We start from the raw sequence: 14,472 nt of genomic DNA, 5'->3' as shown, positions 1-14,472 counted from the left end.
GCTATAAAATGCATATAAAATAATTATAAACAATAAAAATAGGCACATAAAATAAAAAATAAAGATAAAAACAAGAATATCAAAGGAATAAATGTTACATGAAAGTATACGCAATTAATACATTGTTTTGAAAGAGAAATGTTAACAGTTTATTAAACATTTAGTTATTGTCTGTCCTGTGGTCATAGTTAAGATGAATTCTTAACTTCAGCTAAGTAGCTAAAGCCAGATGGCTCAACATACCTAACATTAAGTAGTGCGTAACGTTAACCTAGTTAGTAGCATGATTAACTTAGCTAACGTTGTTACCTGAAATAAAACTGCTCCCAATGTATCTTCGTTGTTTAGTGTGTCAGACATTTCGTTTTGTATTAGTTAAGAATAATATGACTTAATCATACATAATTCACGATATCATAATGAAGACCTCCAGTTAGCTAAGTTAGTGAGCTAACTCCTCAGTAAAGTCTTAAAACAGTACACGTAGCCATGACAACGAGAAGCCAATGTTTGTGTGTTTATTTTCCCTGAGTAAAAACTGGCAGGCTATAATGTAAGCATATTAGTCGTAATGGCGCTTTTGTGGCTGTGCTTTGCCTGAAAGTCAAATTCGGGGCATTAAAATCCCTATACACATCAGCTTCAGGTGGGTCAATACAAGGCTAATGGAAGGAGGCTAGGACACTAAGAAATAATATCTTAGCGTTGGGTACGGTCTATGGGTATGACCAAAACGGTTATCATCATATTACAAACCAAGTATAATCACTGTTCATAGTAAGATCACAACTCTTAAAAATAATATTTTTAATTGTTCTATGATAGTGCGCCACAAAGCTCAGTTTAGGTCAGTTAATTTTTTTATTTGGTGTCTCAGCCTCCTTCCATCGGCCTTGATGTTGCACCGGAAGAGACAGTCGCAGCAACCCCGTCAGAGTTGAAAGGTTATCAACGTCACGTCGAGCTAGCAGCTGAAGAAGCTTGCTCTTAATATTAAAAAATGTCAACTACAGAAGAAGAAACGGAGATGGCTATTCCGTGTGTGCTCATCACTAGCTGTGACAATGGCTTTAAAGAGGAAGAGCTGATAAAACGTAAGTTTAGCAAAAGCTTAACGTGCATGATTTGGCAAACAGGCTAACGCTAAGCTAACTTTCTCTTTGCACAGCAGATAACATTTGGGTGCTAATACAGGTTGGTCTAACGTCATTTATATTTGTATGTGTGATTTATAACAAACGTGTTTTTGCCTCAGAGATCCTGAGTTCCAAGACGTTGCCCGAGCCGATAAAGCGAGAAGAAACAGTAGCCTGGTATCCATGGACCATCAACAACAAATATTATACAGCGGATGTTAGGTTATGTGTTGTCCCGAGCACCTTTCAAATGTCATCGGAGATTGCCCAGTCCATGCAGGCTTTCATCGCTTATTTTGACAGTACAATGGTACGTAACTTAAGAATGACCTATAGTTAAAACATCTCACAACAGTATATCCTCATAGTCTTGTGTGCAACGTGTATTATGTGTGCATGTGTTTGCAGAAGGATGGTCTGGAAAAGCTTCTTCCTTGGATATCAGTGGTGGAAGATCTTGCTCCAGAGGTGCTCATTCTGGTGTGTGACAGAGTCTGTGAAAATGGTTAGTGCTCCAGCTCTTTATGGTGTTTGCTAGCTTGCAGCGAGCACTGGAATACTATTTTCCGCAGGGTACCATATGGCATCTGAATATTACATTTGTATTCAAGGGGTCACCAGACATGAAGCACAACAGTGGTGTTTAGCTCACGCCTTTGAGCTGGTGGAGCTCAATCCACAAGAGTTGCCAGATGAGGATGGTGAGTTTTATAGACAGCAGAAATTCCAATGATATTGCATGCATTGCGTTTATATTTACATTCCTTATATTTCACACTTTTTTGGACTCATTCACACTGTCTTTGTTGCCTTATCAGATGACTTTCCAGAATCCACAGGAGTGAAGAGAATCGTCCAGGCTCTCAATGCCAATGTGTGGACCAGTGTGGAGATGAAGGATGGTGAGATGACATCAATAATTCAACTACCTCTTGCCCTTTCCCCAGACTATATGACTATATGATTTATTTCTATGTATGTATGGTATGTGATAGTTCATTTCTGTCTGATAGGTCACAATCAGGGCTTTGGTCTGATGAGCAGCTTGGTTGCCGCCAGGCACAACAACCCACGCACCTCTCAAGATCCACAGGTCAGTGGCAATTTTGTAGTTACCATTTTACTTTCCTTTGATTGTAATTTAATTGACATTTGTAATTGTTAATCTATGTGTTATTACGTCTGTCTTGTGTATCATCAATCTATTTTCATTATTTGGGGTTTTAAATCTGTCAGTGTTCAATGAAGCATGCTAACCCCTAGCTTCTTTTCTGTGTCAGTCTTCCAGCTTGCCAGTAGAGGGCCCACTTGTTAGTGAGGAAACTAACCATACAGAAAATACTGCAAACACAGAAACACAGGGAGACACAGTAGTTGGTGAGTGAACCACTCCTAATGAAATCTGATATCTGCTAACATCTAAATTACTTCTCCCCCCAAAAATGGTGTTGGTCCTGCTGGCACAGTCTCTTCAGTATATTAACCCAAAACATGGATATCTTGATGATTGGTGATGACATTTAATGTTAAGTTTTTAATATTTACTTGTGTTTATTCTCTCAGATGCAATGACTGATTTGGACATTCAGGAACTCGCTAATCTCACGGCTGGAGATGCAGATGTGGATAACTTTGAACGTCTCTTTACCAAATTAAAAGAGATGAAAGGTAATTGGGGAATAAAATGGAATGCACAGCTTGTCAGTAAAAAAAAAAAAAAGTAACTTGCAGAATGTGCAGTTGTACCTCGCTCTTATTGTTGTGTTGTGGGGCAAATATTTCTTCAGCTGATGCCATTCATGTTCTGGTTTTCTTTTCTGATTTTCAACCTGCAGACAAAGCTTGTTCATTACCTCATGAGCAGAGAAAGGTTCATGCAGAGAAGGTAAGCAATGGTATTAATTTAATTGATTACAAGATACCAAGACCCGGACTACTTTTAATACTTGTTTGGCTAAATTATCTGTGTAGGTAAACATGTTTATGTAAACTCTAGTATCAAGTATTTCACTAAATCTACTTTCCAGGTAGCAAAAGCGTTTTGGATGGCCATCGGTGGTGATGAAGATGAGATAGAGGGGTTATCATCGGGTGAGGAAAGCTAAAAGCACTTACTTGTGACTCAGTCTCTTTTCTCCTGGTCCTCCTCTCCTGGGCCTCCCACAAGATCCAGCGCCCTTTGACTTGCTTCTTGCACCTGGAAAGTGGAGATGCTTACAGATGGCACTGTAGGCATAGTCATGTTTAGAAACTTTTAATTCCTAAAATGAAATTATTGCAATACTGGTGTATAGTGAGAAGCAGTTGAATATCTTGACTAGGGAGAGAAGAGATCCAACGGATGGCCCCGACCCCCATTCTTCTCCCCTGGGTCCCTCACTATGCTATAAGCCCTGAGTGAATGTCAACACGTAATGGTGTTACAGATGGAAAAACAAAATTAATTTATGTGGGCTTTGATTTATGTGTTGGGTACAGTTGTCACATATATTTGCAAGTGACATAATGTGCCTTATCCTTAGAAGAGGTGTAAGACATTTAATGCACATTCTGTTGAATCAACATAAAGACTTGTGATTTAAATTTGTTTTTGCTTCTCTGTCAAGTGTGGTCTACTTATTGTGAACACATGACTGTTGCATTACATGGGATAAAGGTGAAAACGGTTTACAATATGCCAACCAACAAACCACCACCACAAACTGAAAGAAGTTACTTTTGGTTCGACCCATCACCGCTGACAATTTAACAATGGTAGCATTCGTTACAGGACAGTTACATTGGATGGCATTCATGTACAGAGTTTCTATTTTTCAGTATGTATCAACGAGCCATGGTTTTAAAAAATGTACTTGAAACCTTTTTACAGTTGCAATTTATTACATTTTCACAGATGACAAAACAATGGTAATTTGAGAACAAATATTAGGCTACATGAAAAATCATGTACATAAGACTAATATCAAGGAACATAAGTACTGATAGAGGTCTACCAACTACCTCACGCACTGTAGTACACAGTATTTCAGTTTAGCACCGTGTACGTCTTAAATAAATTACATGGTGACTCAGTCTTATGTACTGTAAGTAAGTGCAGGATAAACATAGTGGCTTCATAGACAATGACAGTGAGCATATTACACATGCAATGTACATGTAATATACAGTACTTACTGGATAAGCAAATTACCACTAGAACTAAAGCTTTACACTGATCAACACAGTAAATTGGTAGTGCATTATTTACCCACAAGGATCATAGTGTACTATTGGCTAACGTGTGAGAGGATGTGAATTTATGATTTCAGTCTACATGCCATCGTTGGATGAACCACAGCCATGGTTGCTGCTAGTGAGTACCCTTCATACAGGTGCCTCAATTCCAACCACTTATACTGTTTGTCATATTATGTCCCTATTATGAAATGAAAGCATTAGCTGGTACAGTAATCCTATGTGTCACACTCAAGGACCCGTTGACCCAGGTTAGAAAAACCTGCATGTAAGCTGGCCAAGTTTTGGGTCATTAAAGCAAAGTCTTTTTGTGAATCTACTCATGCCTGAGGTCAGTCAGGTCCACTTTTTCAAGCACTGCATGACTAACAAGAAATCACAAGCTATAAATATCCATGTACAATTACAGTATATTGAGGCAATAAAAAAAATATATTCTCATGCAGAACAGTATGCAAAAATAACTTATAAAATGTCTCTTTCACTGAGCAAAATAGTTTTCATACAAGGATTATTTTTAAGAAACAATGGTACTAATGTCTATATTTTGTTTAAAATAGATAAAATACCAATTACATGATCAATCAGATAATTAACACTTTAATTCATACAGATGCGTCAATATAAGGGCAAAGTATCTTGTACTTAAGATATTTACTAAATATATTCTATTTAATCAATACTGAGAATGACATTTGTCATGTTAATTTATGGCGCAATTGATAAATAAGCCATCTAATTAAGTGATTATTTCAAAGAGTGGTACTGGGACACCAGTCATGATAGCGTATTTTTAGCTAATTCATAGAATCAAAAATGTTTTGAAACGTGTAAAAGGTGCTGAAACTGTACCATAACTTCATCTTATTGTTTTAAAAGAAAAACAATACAACACTGAGCATAGACATGATGTTTGAATGAATGAATAAAAATGTGATTAGTCTTTTGAGACCTGTTGCAAATACGCTGCTTGTTGAACACACAAACATGTAAAGACTTAAAATAACCATCAAATGGAGACACCAAATGGTACTGAGGAAAGTGCTGTAGAAGTGAGGTGAAATGTTAAAAGACAGCAAGGAGAGTGATGTCTTGATTTGATGAATGACGTTGTGTTCCTTATTATCACTGAGAGACGCTTGGGTTTTCCTGTGTTGTTTGTGTTTAAGTGCGTGGATGGAAAGAAGGGTTTCTGAGAAGCCTGTGCTGCTCCTAGGACACACTGGAGCAGTGGATGCTGGGAGAGCCCATCTGTGTGAGGACCTTGTCCAGCCACTGCAAAGGGCCATTGAGATGTAGTTCTATCCAGCAGGGGGTGCTGGTCACTGTCTGACGTCTGCACGGTACAGAGAAGGAGAGGGACAACATATAATTTGGCATTACTGAGAGCTTTTCATACTTTACATCATAGTACCACACATTTATTTATGTAACGTCATTGTAGTCAATGCAAAGAAACAGTCTACTCAGTATTTCTTAGTTGAATCAGCAACAAAACTGACTGAAGCCAACTCTACAGGCTATTTCTATAGTCATTCAAGTTTCTATCAGGGATGTTTTCCTCCAAGGTGTTTAGTGCCAGAAATATAACACACACACCACTCATGGTCCAGTGGGAATCCCCCTTGCAAGGGTGTCTGAAATGTGTTCAGCTCCCACTCCATGCCCCCCTCATGAATGCCTGCCGCATTCTTCTTCTGTTACTCAGCCCTCTCTTGCCGACTCACAGCATCACCCTGCCCCCCATCACCCTCTTTTTCCTTTCCAAGTGTGCTGGCGCCTGTGCACGACACTCTTCAATTTTTCACCCCCAACACTGACATTAATTATCCTGACCGTTAACATCAGGGCACTCTCACCTTTCCTTCTTGAATTTGGGGCACACAACTTAATGAAACTTTTGTGTCCTATAAGTGTGCAGTGGATGCAAGAACAATGAACCCTTAAAACCAAATGTTTACCGATAACTTTAAACTATGGATTGGCTTTTACACAAGTAAGTTGGCTCAGTTAAATGTTACTTCAAGTATTTTGGCCACTGTTAGAAGTTTAGGCTTTGACAGTTAAATTCTATATGATGGCATTTTTGGTCGAAGCTCAACGCACTAAATAATGAAAAATAAGAAGTAGTGAATCGACAGATGTTGCTACTGGAACTTATCTTACTGAAAAATGGATTTGAATTGTTCCTTTAAACATATATTCAGTCAATAACAAATAAATGTCAGAAATAAATGTAATGCATTCATATGACTGTCATTGTAATATGAAAAATAACTGTCTCGACTTGTTTGAAATGTATTATACCTGTACTCCGCTCCCCAACCCTTGACAAAACTCATGCGGATGGTGCACATCCTGGTGAGTTGGTAGACTGCCTCGAAGCCCTGGTTGACCGACTGGGCAAGCAGAGCAGCAAACTCCTGGTTGTTAAAGATCTTCAGATTGCAGCCTTCAAAAAAGAACAATTATAATTAGTCTTAGTTAAAACTCAGCTATGCTCTGGTCATCTTGCCTCTAATGGCTTCATGTGTTTGTGTGTATCCTCTCATGCTAACCTGGAGGTATTTTGCAGACAGTCGCAGGATGCCAGCCATAGCGCTGGTTGCAGTTGGGACTCTGGACAAAGATGGCACTGTCACTGAGACACTCTGCAAACACCTCCCCCCCAATGTAGTATAACCTCACGCCCCGTCCTGGAGAGGGAAGTGAGAAGATTGTCACTCAGTGCAAAGCTACCTACTGATTATGTCACATGCAAATATAAAAAGGCAAATTATGTGCTTATGTGGTCCCAGTGAAATAAAAGAGTACCTATGTGTCTGCGTGTGAGCTCTACTGCTGAGTTACGGTTGACGTTGGACAGCAAGCCCAGACAGAAGCGTTCAGAGTTGGATGGGTCTGTGAACCCATCTACTGTGAGGGAGGGCTGTGAGGCATGGAAGGTCTCCCCTACACGTTGGTTCAGCTCATAGTAGGAGATGGAGCACCAGAAGGCAGACTCGCAGTATGTCACAGGTTGTAAGTCTGTGTGAGCAGAGAGGGTGGGGGTTAGATGGAGGGAAATGAACAGAGATACAAGCTCCAGCTCAGTCAATGAAATGCAAGGAAATTCATGAGAACAGGTAACGCTTTGTGGTCACACAACCCTTTGATTGTGAAGATTGCACACATCTGATAAAGTTCCCCTTCGATTCCTCTTTAAAAGCTCTTTCCCACGACGCTCATGGCCCCAGCCAGGAATGGCCAAGACACGATGTACACATATATATATTTTTAACAATACCTTCTGGTGACTTTCCAAGTAGATAGAAAAACCTGGCAACCGGATATTATTATTGCATTACCTTGAGCTGTCTGTTGCTGGTCTTACCACAAACGAGGACATACCATTAGACAAAGACTCCATTCATACCACACTTACTCTGTTACTTCCCTGAGGCTAAGCCTCCCGGACTGATGTTGTATATTGCTCATCTGTCTCTCACATGCATGCACACACGCAAACACACACACCTACAAAGATATACTAATTGGATAGTCTGTGGACTTCATATGAACAGCAACAAGATAACAGCATTGGTTTACCCACTTCATGTTCATGAACATGGGATAACCTTTCAGGCACCGCTAGTGATTTTCACTATTCACACATGCAGCCACATTCAGGAACATTTTCACATCACTTCACTTGCCATGGCAATAGCTAAACTGCTTGGAGTTGGTGTTTTTTATTTTGTGTAACCAATACAAAATTTGATAGCCTATAAATAGCCTAATGAGAACTGTGCAAAAAAATCTTACGCAAAATGATGATAAGTGTCTAAAATCTCAATATACTGTTCACTACGGAGTGAACAAGAGAGTGATCAATTTACTGTTCACTACAGAGTGAACAAGAGAGTGATTTTGGTCACAGCCTATATATACAATACACAGAACAGCGAGAGAAAACATGTGTAACAAAGTAAATAAATGACTGGTATATGTTAATTTCAAGATTCAAGATTCAAGAAGCTTTATTGAATCTGATTACATATGCCAGTTTGTTGGGAAAAGGCCATGGTATAAGCAGTATTTTACCTTACATAAGGTCATTGCTACCAACAAGATAAGTGCACATAATGAATGATGTACTCTGTAAGTAAAGCTGACCCATTTGGTTTTTCTTACCAAGATTACTGTTTGCGGGTGACACAGGATTGGGCGACAGGCTGGGTGAACCTAAAATAGAGTCGTAATAGAGGTTTGGTGCATGATCCAGATAAGGCATAATTAGAACAGAATGAGCTTGAATTGTGTGTACTTTCATGTGACTCACCTGTGTCCATGCTGTGGTTGAGCTGGTGATCATTTGTCTCACCATCCTCACTCAGATACCCTGGTGGGGGAGTTTCTATAACATACAAAGACAGATAAAGATTAAGAATACACTCCTGATCTCAGTTTTTCAAAGTTTTGACAGGTTTTCAATTGCTTATACAACCTTTTGTGACTTAATGAATGTTTTACCAGCTTGACTTTATGCTGAGTATACAAACGCAAGCAATCACTTTGGTTGTACAGTCAAGTTTCCATTTGTTTTAAATGTTCCTACAATAACCACAGTCCCCTCCAATTTAAGCACACACTCAATAATCAATCATGAGATTAAGAATTTACGTTTTGTGTTCAGAAATAATAATAATGTTTTTCTCACCAGGAATATAGTTACTCTGTGGCTCAATGCCTGCTGGAAAGTTGGTGTTCTCAGGGATGGATGGGCTGTAGTCATCCAACGGTGGAAACTCTGCAGGGATATCTGTATGTCGAGGTACTAGGACAGGAGGTAAAACTGGAGACAGGCAGATTATTTAATTAAGGATCAGTTCAGCTTTGTATGGCAAAAGCATTATTTCAAATACAGTCATTTGGACCATGTAGCAATTAACTGCACCCACTTGGTGTCTCCACCCGTTGGTAGTGGTAGGGGTTGACGCAGACTTCATCCTTCTTGGTGTGGAAGGCAAATTCACAGTGGTCGACAGCCCTCAGCTCATGGTGGGACTGCAGGTCTGGCCAGCGCCACAAGCGGCAGTAGATGACATGAGGAAGACCTTTTCTGTGGGAGACCTGGAGACGCCCATCTAAAGATCTGAAAGACACCACCAAAAAGACTGTAGTGGTACATCCTAAAGTGACGTATCACTATGAATGGGTTTAGATCGTCGGTGATCAGCTGATCAGTGATACAGCGGCGCGTTCTTCCTCAAGAGAAAAACAGAATAGTTGCAGTTTGATTTAAGGTGGCCCGTATTATTCACGTCAACTTATGTACAAGTAACATAATAGAAAACACTCCACCTTAAAGATTCGAGGTGCTGTAAAAGTGTTTGTTGACAGATAAATGGCTGTCACCCCACTGCAGTATGGTGTGTGTGTGTCTGTGTGTCTGTGTGTCTGTGTGTCTGTGTGTTCTGTGTGCACACGCGCATTTGTGTGTGTGTAAGAGAGAGAGAGAGAGCGGTATGGAGCATGCAAGGAAATTCAATCCAGAATCTGTGCACAGATCATTTTCTGCGCTGTGTTACTCTACACCACTGGATAAAAGTGACTACTTCGCCGTGTTGTGTTGGCGTCTGTACTACCACACGTCACATCCCGCTGAGAGCTACATCCAATCAGCAAGTGGGCATATCTCAGGGGACAAAAGAGGCCCTGCTCTCTGATAGGGCCACTTTCTACCTGGTCAAACGGCCTCCTGAGCGACTCAAATGCAAATTAGGGGTGGTATGACGAGATAGACCCGTCTCATTCAGGGCAGTCCGTACCTACACACCTATAGAGTCCAGTGTGGTGATGGCTTTTTTCCAGTTGAACTCAACAAAAGTTCAGCTCATTGTTGAGCTGTCAGACAAGAAACATATGGTTCTCATTCTTTGGCCTCCTGTGAAGTACGTCAGAGGACTCGCGGTTCAAGACAAACAAGTTAAAGCTAGCTTGGTGCTAGTTTATCTTGCACTGCCACACCATAATCCAGGGCTAACATATGGTCTGGCTACACCAGCTTATCATTCTCGGATAGGGGCAAAAATGCAAAAATAGATACTGGAGGGCTTTTAAACCACTACTGTACACCTGGTAAGCCAGACTAGTTTCAAGGAGACCAACAAAGCAATTTACAGATGATATTTAAACGCAACAAATGAACAAGCTTTGATACAGTTTTCATCATAATTAAAAAAAAGACACTTAATGGGACAGAGAAAGACACACAGTACCAGTGAAGTTTGATCATTGTGATCAGTGTGATATCTAAATAGTTGTAAAACATCTTTCAAACACACACCACCGACCACCAAGCTTTCAGACTACATCAGTGACCACAGCAAGGGATGGGTTCAAAATAATATAATTTTCCCACACTGACTCCTGCATAGAGGGTGTATTATTTGGAGGGGCGTCAGTTGAGGTCAGCCTCGATACCACTCCAACACCCAGCTGGACTGAGGCAACCCTCTTATCCACAGGAAGAAATAGCAACTGTACAGCAGCCAGCCAGGGATTCACGGGCAACTCAACACCAATGCAGCACCTCTTATACTGTGACAATCCTGGCTATGAGAGAAACCTCTTCCCTGTTTTAAAAAAAAGTTTGATCCCAGAATATCAACCAGCACTTTTAATGAAGTTACACAACAAACAAGTGTGTACTGCTCAGTGCCTGCAAACTGTATGAAAAAACACATGTAGAATGGTATCATTACTGTTTTCTGAGAATCTGGTAGCATAGCATGTTTACTATGCAAAGCACACACACTAAAATCTCTGTATCCCAAACAGATCGCAAGACAGCTCTGTCTCTGGACCCACCAAGATTGAACCACAATTTAAACAGTGGCCCACGCCCTCCCTAGAGCCCGGAGCACATTCCCAAGAACTGAGAAAAGTTTTTTTTTTAATGTAGGTTAAGACCCACGCACTGACTTTTATAAAAACCATGATGGTGCAGTTAGGCCTGATTGAATATTTTTGGCCATTAATCTAACAAGGAAGCTTAAGAATTGAAGACATAATTTGGAGTACATTCTAGCTTCTTTTACACATATATCCCAGCGGGGCCAAGATGTGTATCTGCCTTATTTATTTTATGAAGAAACAAAGGGTAGAGAATAGTTACTGTGCCAACACTAGCAAAAGTTCACATTGAAGAAGTTATGCAATGTATTACAGTCTAATCTATGTTTATATGTTTCTTATCTGAGTTATCATTGTATCACTGGACAGGAAAACCAATGGAAACAAGGAATAAAGGCCAACACTGACTCTGTAACGCAGCATTACTGCTGGTCAAGTAAACTAATTAAACTGCACAATATCTTGATCCGGCATCCAACCCATTGTGAACACATCTGAACGACATTTGTCAAACCATTCAGACCACTGAGAATAAAACGGCACTATATGCAGTCCTGCATCACACCAAAAAGCTCTACCTCATATTGCGTGACTGGTATTATACAGATGGGTATCCCATATGGGGAATCCCAAACCAAGCCCTTATTCTAACTCCCCCAGAGTACACACACTCCAGTCTAAACATCCTCTATGAGTCAGAGAAATGCTTCACCAAACCACCCCTTTTCCTATTCATCACACGTGTGACCTGAGGATAGACTTCTTTATGTAGCACTAGATGTAACTAAGCTGCCATGTCAGCTGGAGAAACCTGCTTAGACATTTAAATTTAAAACTTGCTTAGGCATTTGAGAAACTCTAACTTCTGTGTACGTCACATGCCTTGTAACTTTTAATAAAGGCCTAACCAGCAACAGGAGGTTGCAAATTAGTCTTGACTTAAAACCTTCATGCATGGCATCTATTTTATATGTTATATGAAACAATGTACAATGTATTTGTCCCTGCTCAATAAACTTCTGAACTGAAACTGAACACTACACAATTGTGTTGCTTAAATTGTACTTAGGTTACTGCCGGTCTACCCGGTCGTGCTAAATGTGCAAACTAATGGTAAATATGACACAAATAAGTTATGTATGTAAGGGCAGAGCTGCATCAGGTCGTCTTAGGATGCTGAGGAAACTGCGCAGTACCATGGACAACCCTTCTCACCCCCTCCTCGCCACACTGGAGTCCTATCACCAAAGAGCACCACAGAACGCCACAGGAGATCTTTTCTACCTGGCCATCCAACTCTACAACTCCTCCCCTTTCTGCAGGAAGGAAAGCTGACACATTGGACTGAGAATAATAGTATTGATATACTGTTCAGTATTACCTTTCATCATCATGTACAATACTTTTTCAATTCAATACCATGGGCTGTATTATGTTCATTATCATGTGCAATAGATCTCTTTTACATCATGTTTTTGAGGCTCTTTAATCTTATCTTGTTATCTTATTGTGTTATTATCATGTTATATTGTTATCTTATTGTGTTATTGTTATCTTATACTCTCATCTTATTGTTTTATTATCTTATATTGTTATTTTTTACGTATTTTGTTATCTTATACTGTCATCTTATTGTGTTATTATGATCTTATGTTATTTGTTTCGTATTTTGTTATCTTAGATTGTAATCTTATATTGTTATTCTTTTTATAATTGTTATTGCAATTTTGGAGGAATCTGTAACAAGATTTATTTCGGGATTAATAAAGTTCTATCTTTTCTTATCTATGTAACAGAAGGATTGTTTTTACCATAGCAGCTAAAGCTAACCATCAATGCAATCTAACCACCTGCATAACATCACACTTATAATCTCCTCATTAATGAATAAGGGTCATTAACATGTCAAAGTTAATACTAACACGTTAACAAATACATTTGATTCATTAACAAACGCCAGGGTTGGAGCTAACTAGCGAGCTAACTTAGCTAACGTTAGCTGTCATCAACCTTAGCTAGTTAGCTTAACTTGGCTGTTGTGCGTGTGCGTGCGTGTGTGTATTTGTGTGTGCGTGTCGTTACCTGGGTATGGTGATGCATTTCGTGTTGACATTCTGTGTTGTAATGGATTTTTCCAACTCTTCCAACTGTCCTGTCTTCTTCAACTTCTTCACCAGACTTTTGACAGCCTTTTCGCACCATTTCTCCTCTTGCCCGTTCTGCTCTCCCTTCTTCCAGCCGAGCAGCCTCTTCACGATCGGAGGAGTGAACGGCAATATAGACATCTTAAACAATTATTTACAGCACTCTTGATTCAATAATCACAGTACCATTTGTCGTCCCTATATCACACTACTAAACACCCAGACAGACGAGCTGGTTGCTGCCGGGGTAACTCGGCAGCAGCGGCTTGCGTCGCAGGTTCCCTCCGCTCAAGTTGACCGTGTGTCGGACTGGATCAGCTCCTCCGCCAGGCTATCTGTCTGTCTGTCTGTCTGTCCCTCCTCCTGCTCCTCAGTCAGCTGCTCTGTCCTCCACCTGCATCAACCAAGTGTGTCAAAACATATGACATATATATATAAACATAACATACACACACACTATTTTTCCAGATTTAGTATTTCAGTAGTATCTCAATATAACGACCAAGTATTTTGGGGGATTCTAAGTCATTATTTTGAGATAATAAGTCATTATTTTAAAATAATAAGTCATTATTTTGAGATACTAAGTCATTATTTTAAAATAATAAGTCATTATTTTGAGATATTAAGTCATTATTTTAAAATAATAAGTCATTATTTTGAGATACTAAGTCATTATTTTAAAATAATAAGTCATTATTTTGAGATATTAAGTCATTATTTTAAAATAATAAGTCATTATTTTGAGATACTAAGTCATTATTTTAAAATAATAAGTAATTATTTGAAGATAATAAGTAATTATTTTGAGATAATAAATCATTATTTTAAAATAAGTAATTATTTTGAGATACTAAGTCATTATTTTAAAATAATAAGTAATTATTTTGAGATACTAAGTCATTATTTTAAAATAATAAGTAATTATTTGAAGATAATAAGTAATTATTTTGAGATACTAAGTCATTATTTTAAAATAATAAGTAATTATTTGAAGATAATAAGTAATTATTTTGAGATACTAAGTCATTATAATAGTAGTATAAATAGTAATTATTTGA

The 14,472-nt window shown here is 39.1% G+C and overlaps 2 protein-coding genes across 3 annotated transcripts; one reads left to right on the top strand and one right to left on the bottom strand.

The window, feature by feature from the left end:
- The first annotated feature begins 952 nt into the window (after nt 1-952).
- Nucleotides 953-3,585, top strand: aagab (alpha and gamma adaptin binding protein). Of its 2 annotated transcripts, none has more exons than XM_083916800.1 (10): nt 953-1,094; nt 1,256-1,446; nt 1,548-1,641; nt 1,748-1,837; nt 1,955-2,038; nt 2,150-2,229; nt 2,417-2,513; nt 2,700-2,804; nt 2,972-3,021; nt 3,164-3,585. In XM_083916800.1, the coding sequence occupies exons 1-10, from the start codon at nt 1,001-1,003 to the stop codon at nt 3,239-3,241; spliced, it is 963 nt and encodes a 320-aa protein (XP_083772926.1). In that variant the 5' UTR covers nt 953-1,000; the 3' UTR covers nt 3,242-3,585. The 2 variants fall into 2 exon arrangements, with proteins under 2 accessions (XP_083772926.1, XP_083772925.1); XM_083916799.1 differs by having other exon boundaries at nt 1,545-1,641.
- A 448-nt stretch (nt 3,586-4,033) lies between these two features.
- smad3b (SMAD family member 3b) lies at nt 4,034-13,698 on the bottom strand. Its single transcript, XM_083916798.1, has 9 exons — nt 13,350-13,698; nt 9,311-9,504; nt 9,070-9,204; nt 8,692-8,766; nt 8,544-8,594; nt 7,185-7,397; nt 6,929-7,066; nt 6,678-6,822; nt 4,034-5,706 (listed from the first exon to the last, which is right to left on the bottom strand). Exons 1-9 carry the CDS (start codon nt 13,550-13,552, stop codon nt 5,583-5,585), a joined length of 1,278 nt encoding a protein of 425 aa, XP_083772924.1. The 5' UTR covers nt 13,553-13,698; the 3' UTR covers nt 4,034-5,582.
- Nucleotides 13,699-14,472: the final 774 nt, after the last annotated feature.

The sequence above is a fragment of the Echiichthys vipera genome, assembly GCF_963691815.1.
Source record: "Echiichthys vipera genome assembly, chromosome: 7".
Lineage (NCBI taxonomy): Eukaryota > Metazoa > Chordata > Actinopteri > Perciformes > Trachinidae > Echiichthys > Echiichthys vipera.
The sequence above is the reverse complement of the archived record's forward strand: the minus strand, read 5'-3'. Positions and strand labels throughout refer to the sequence as shown.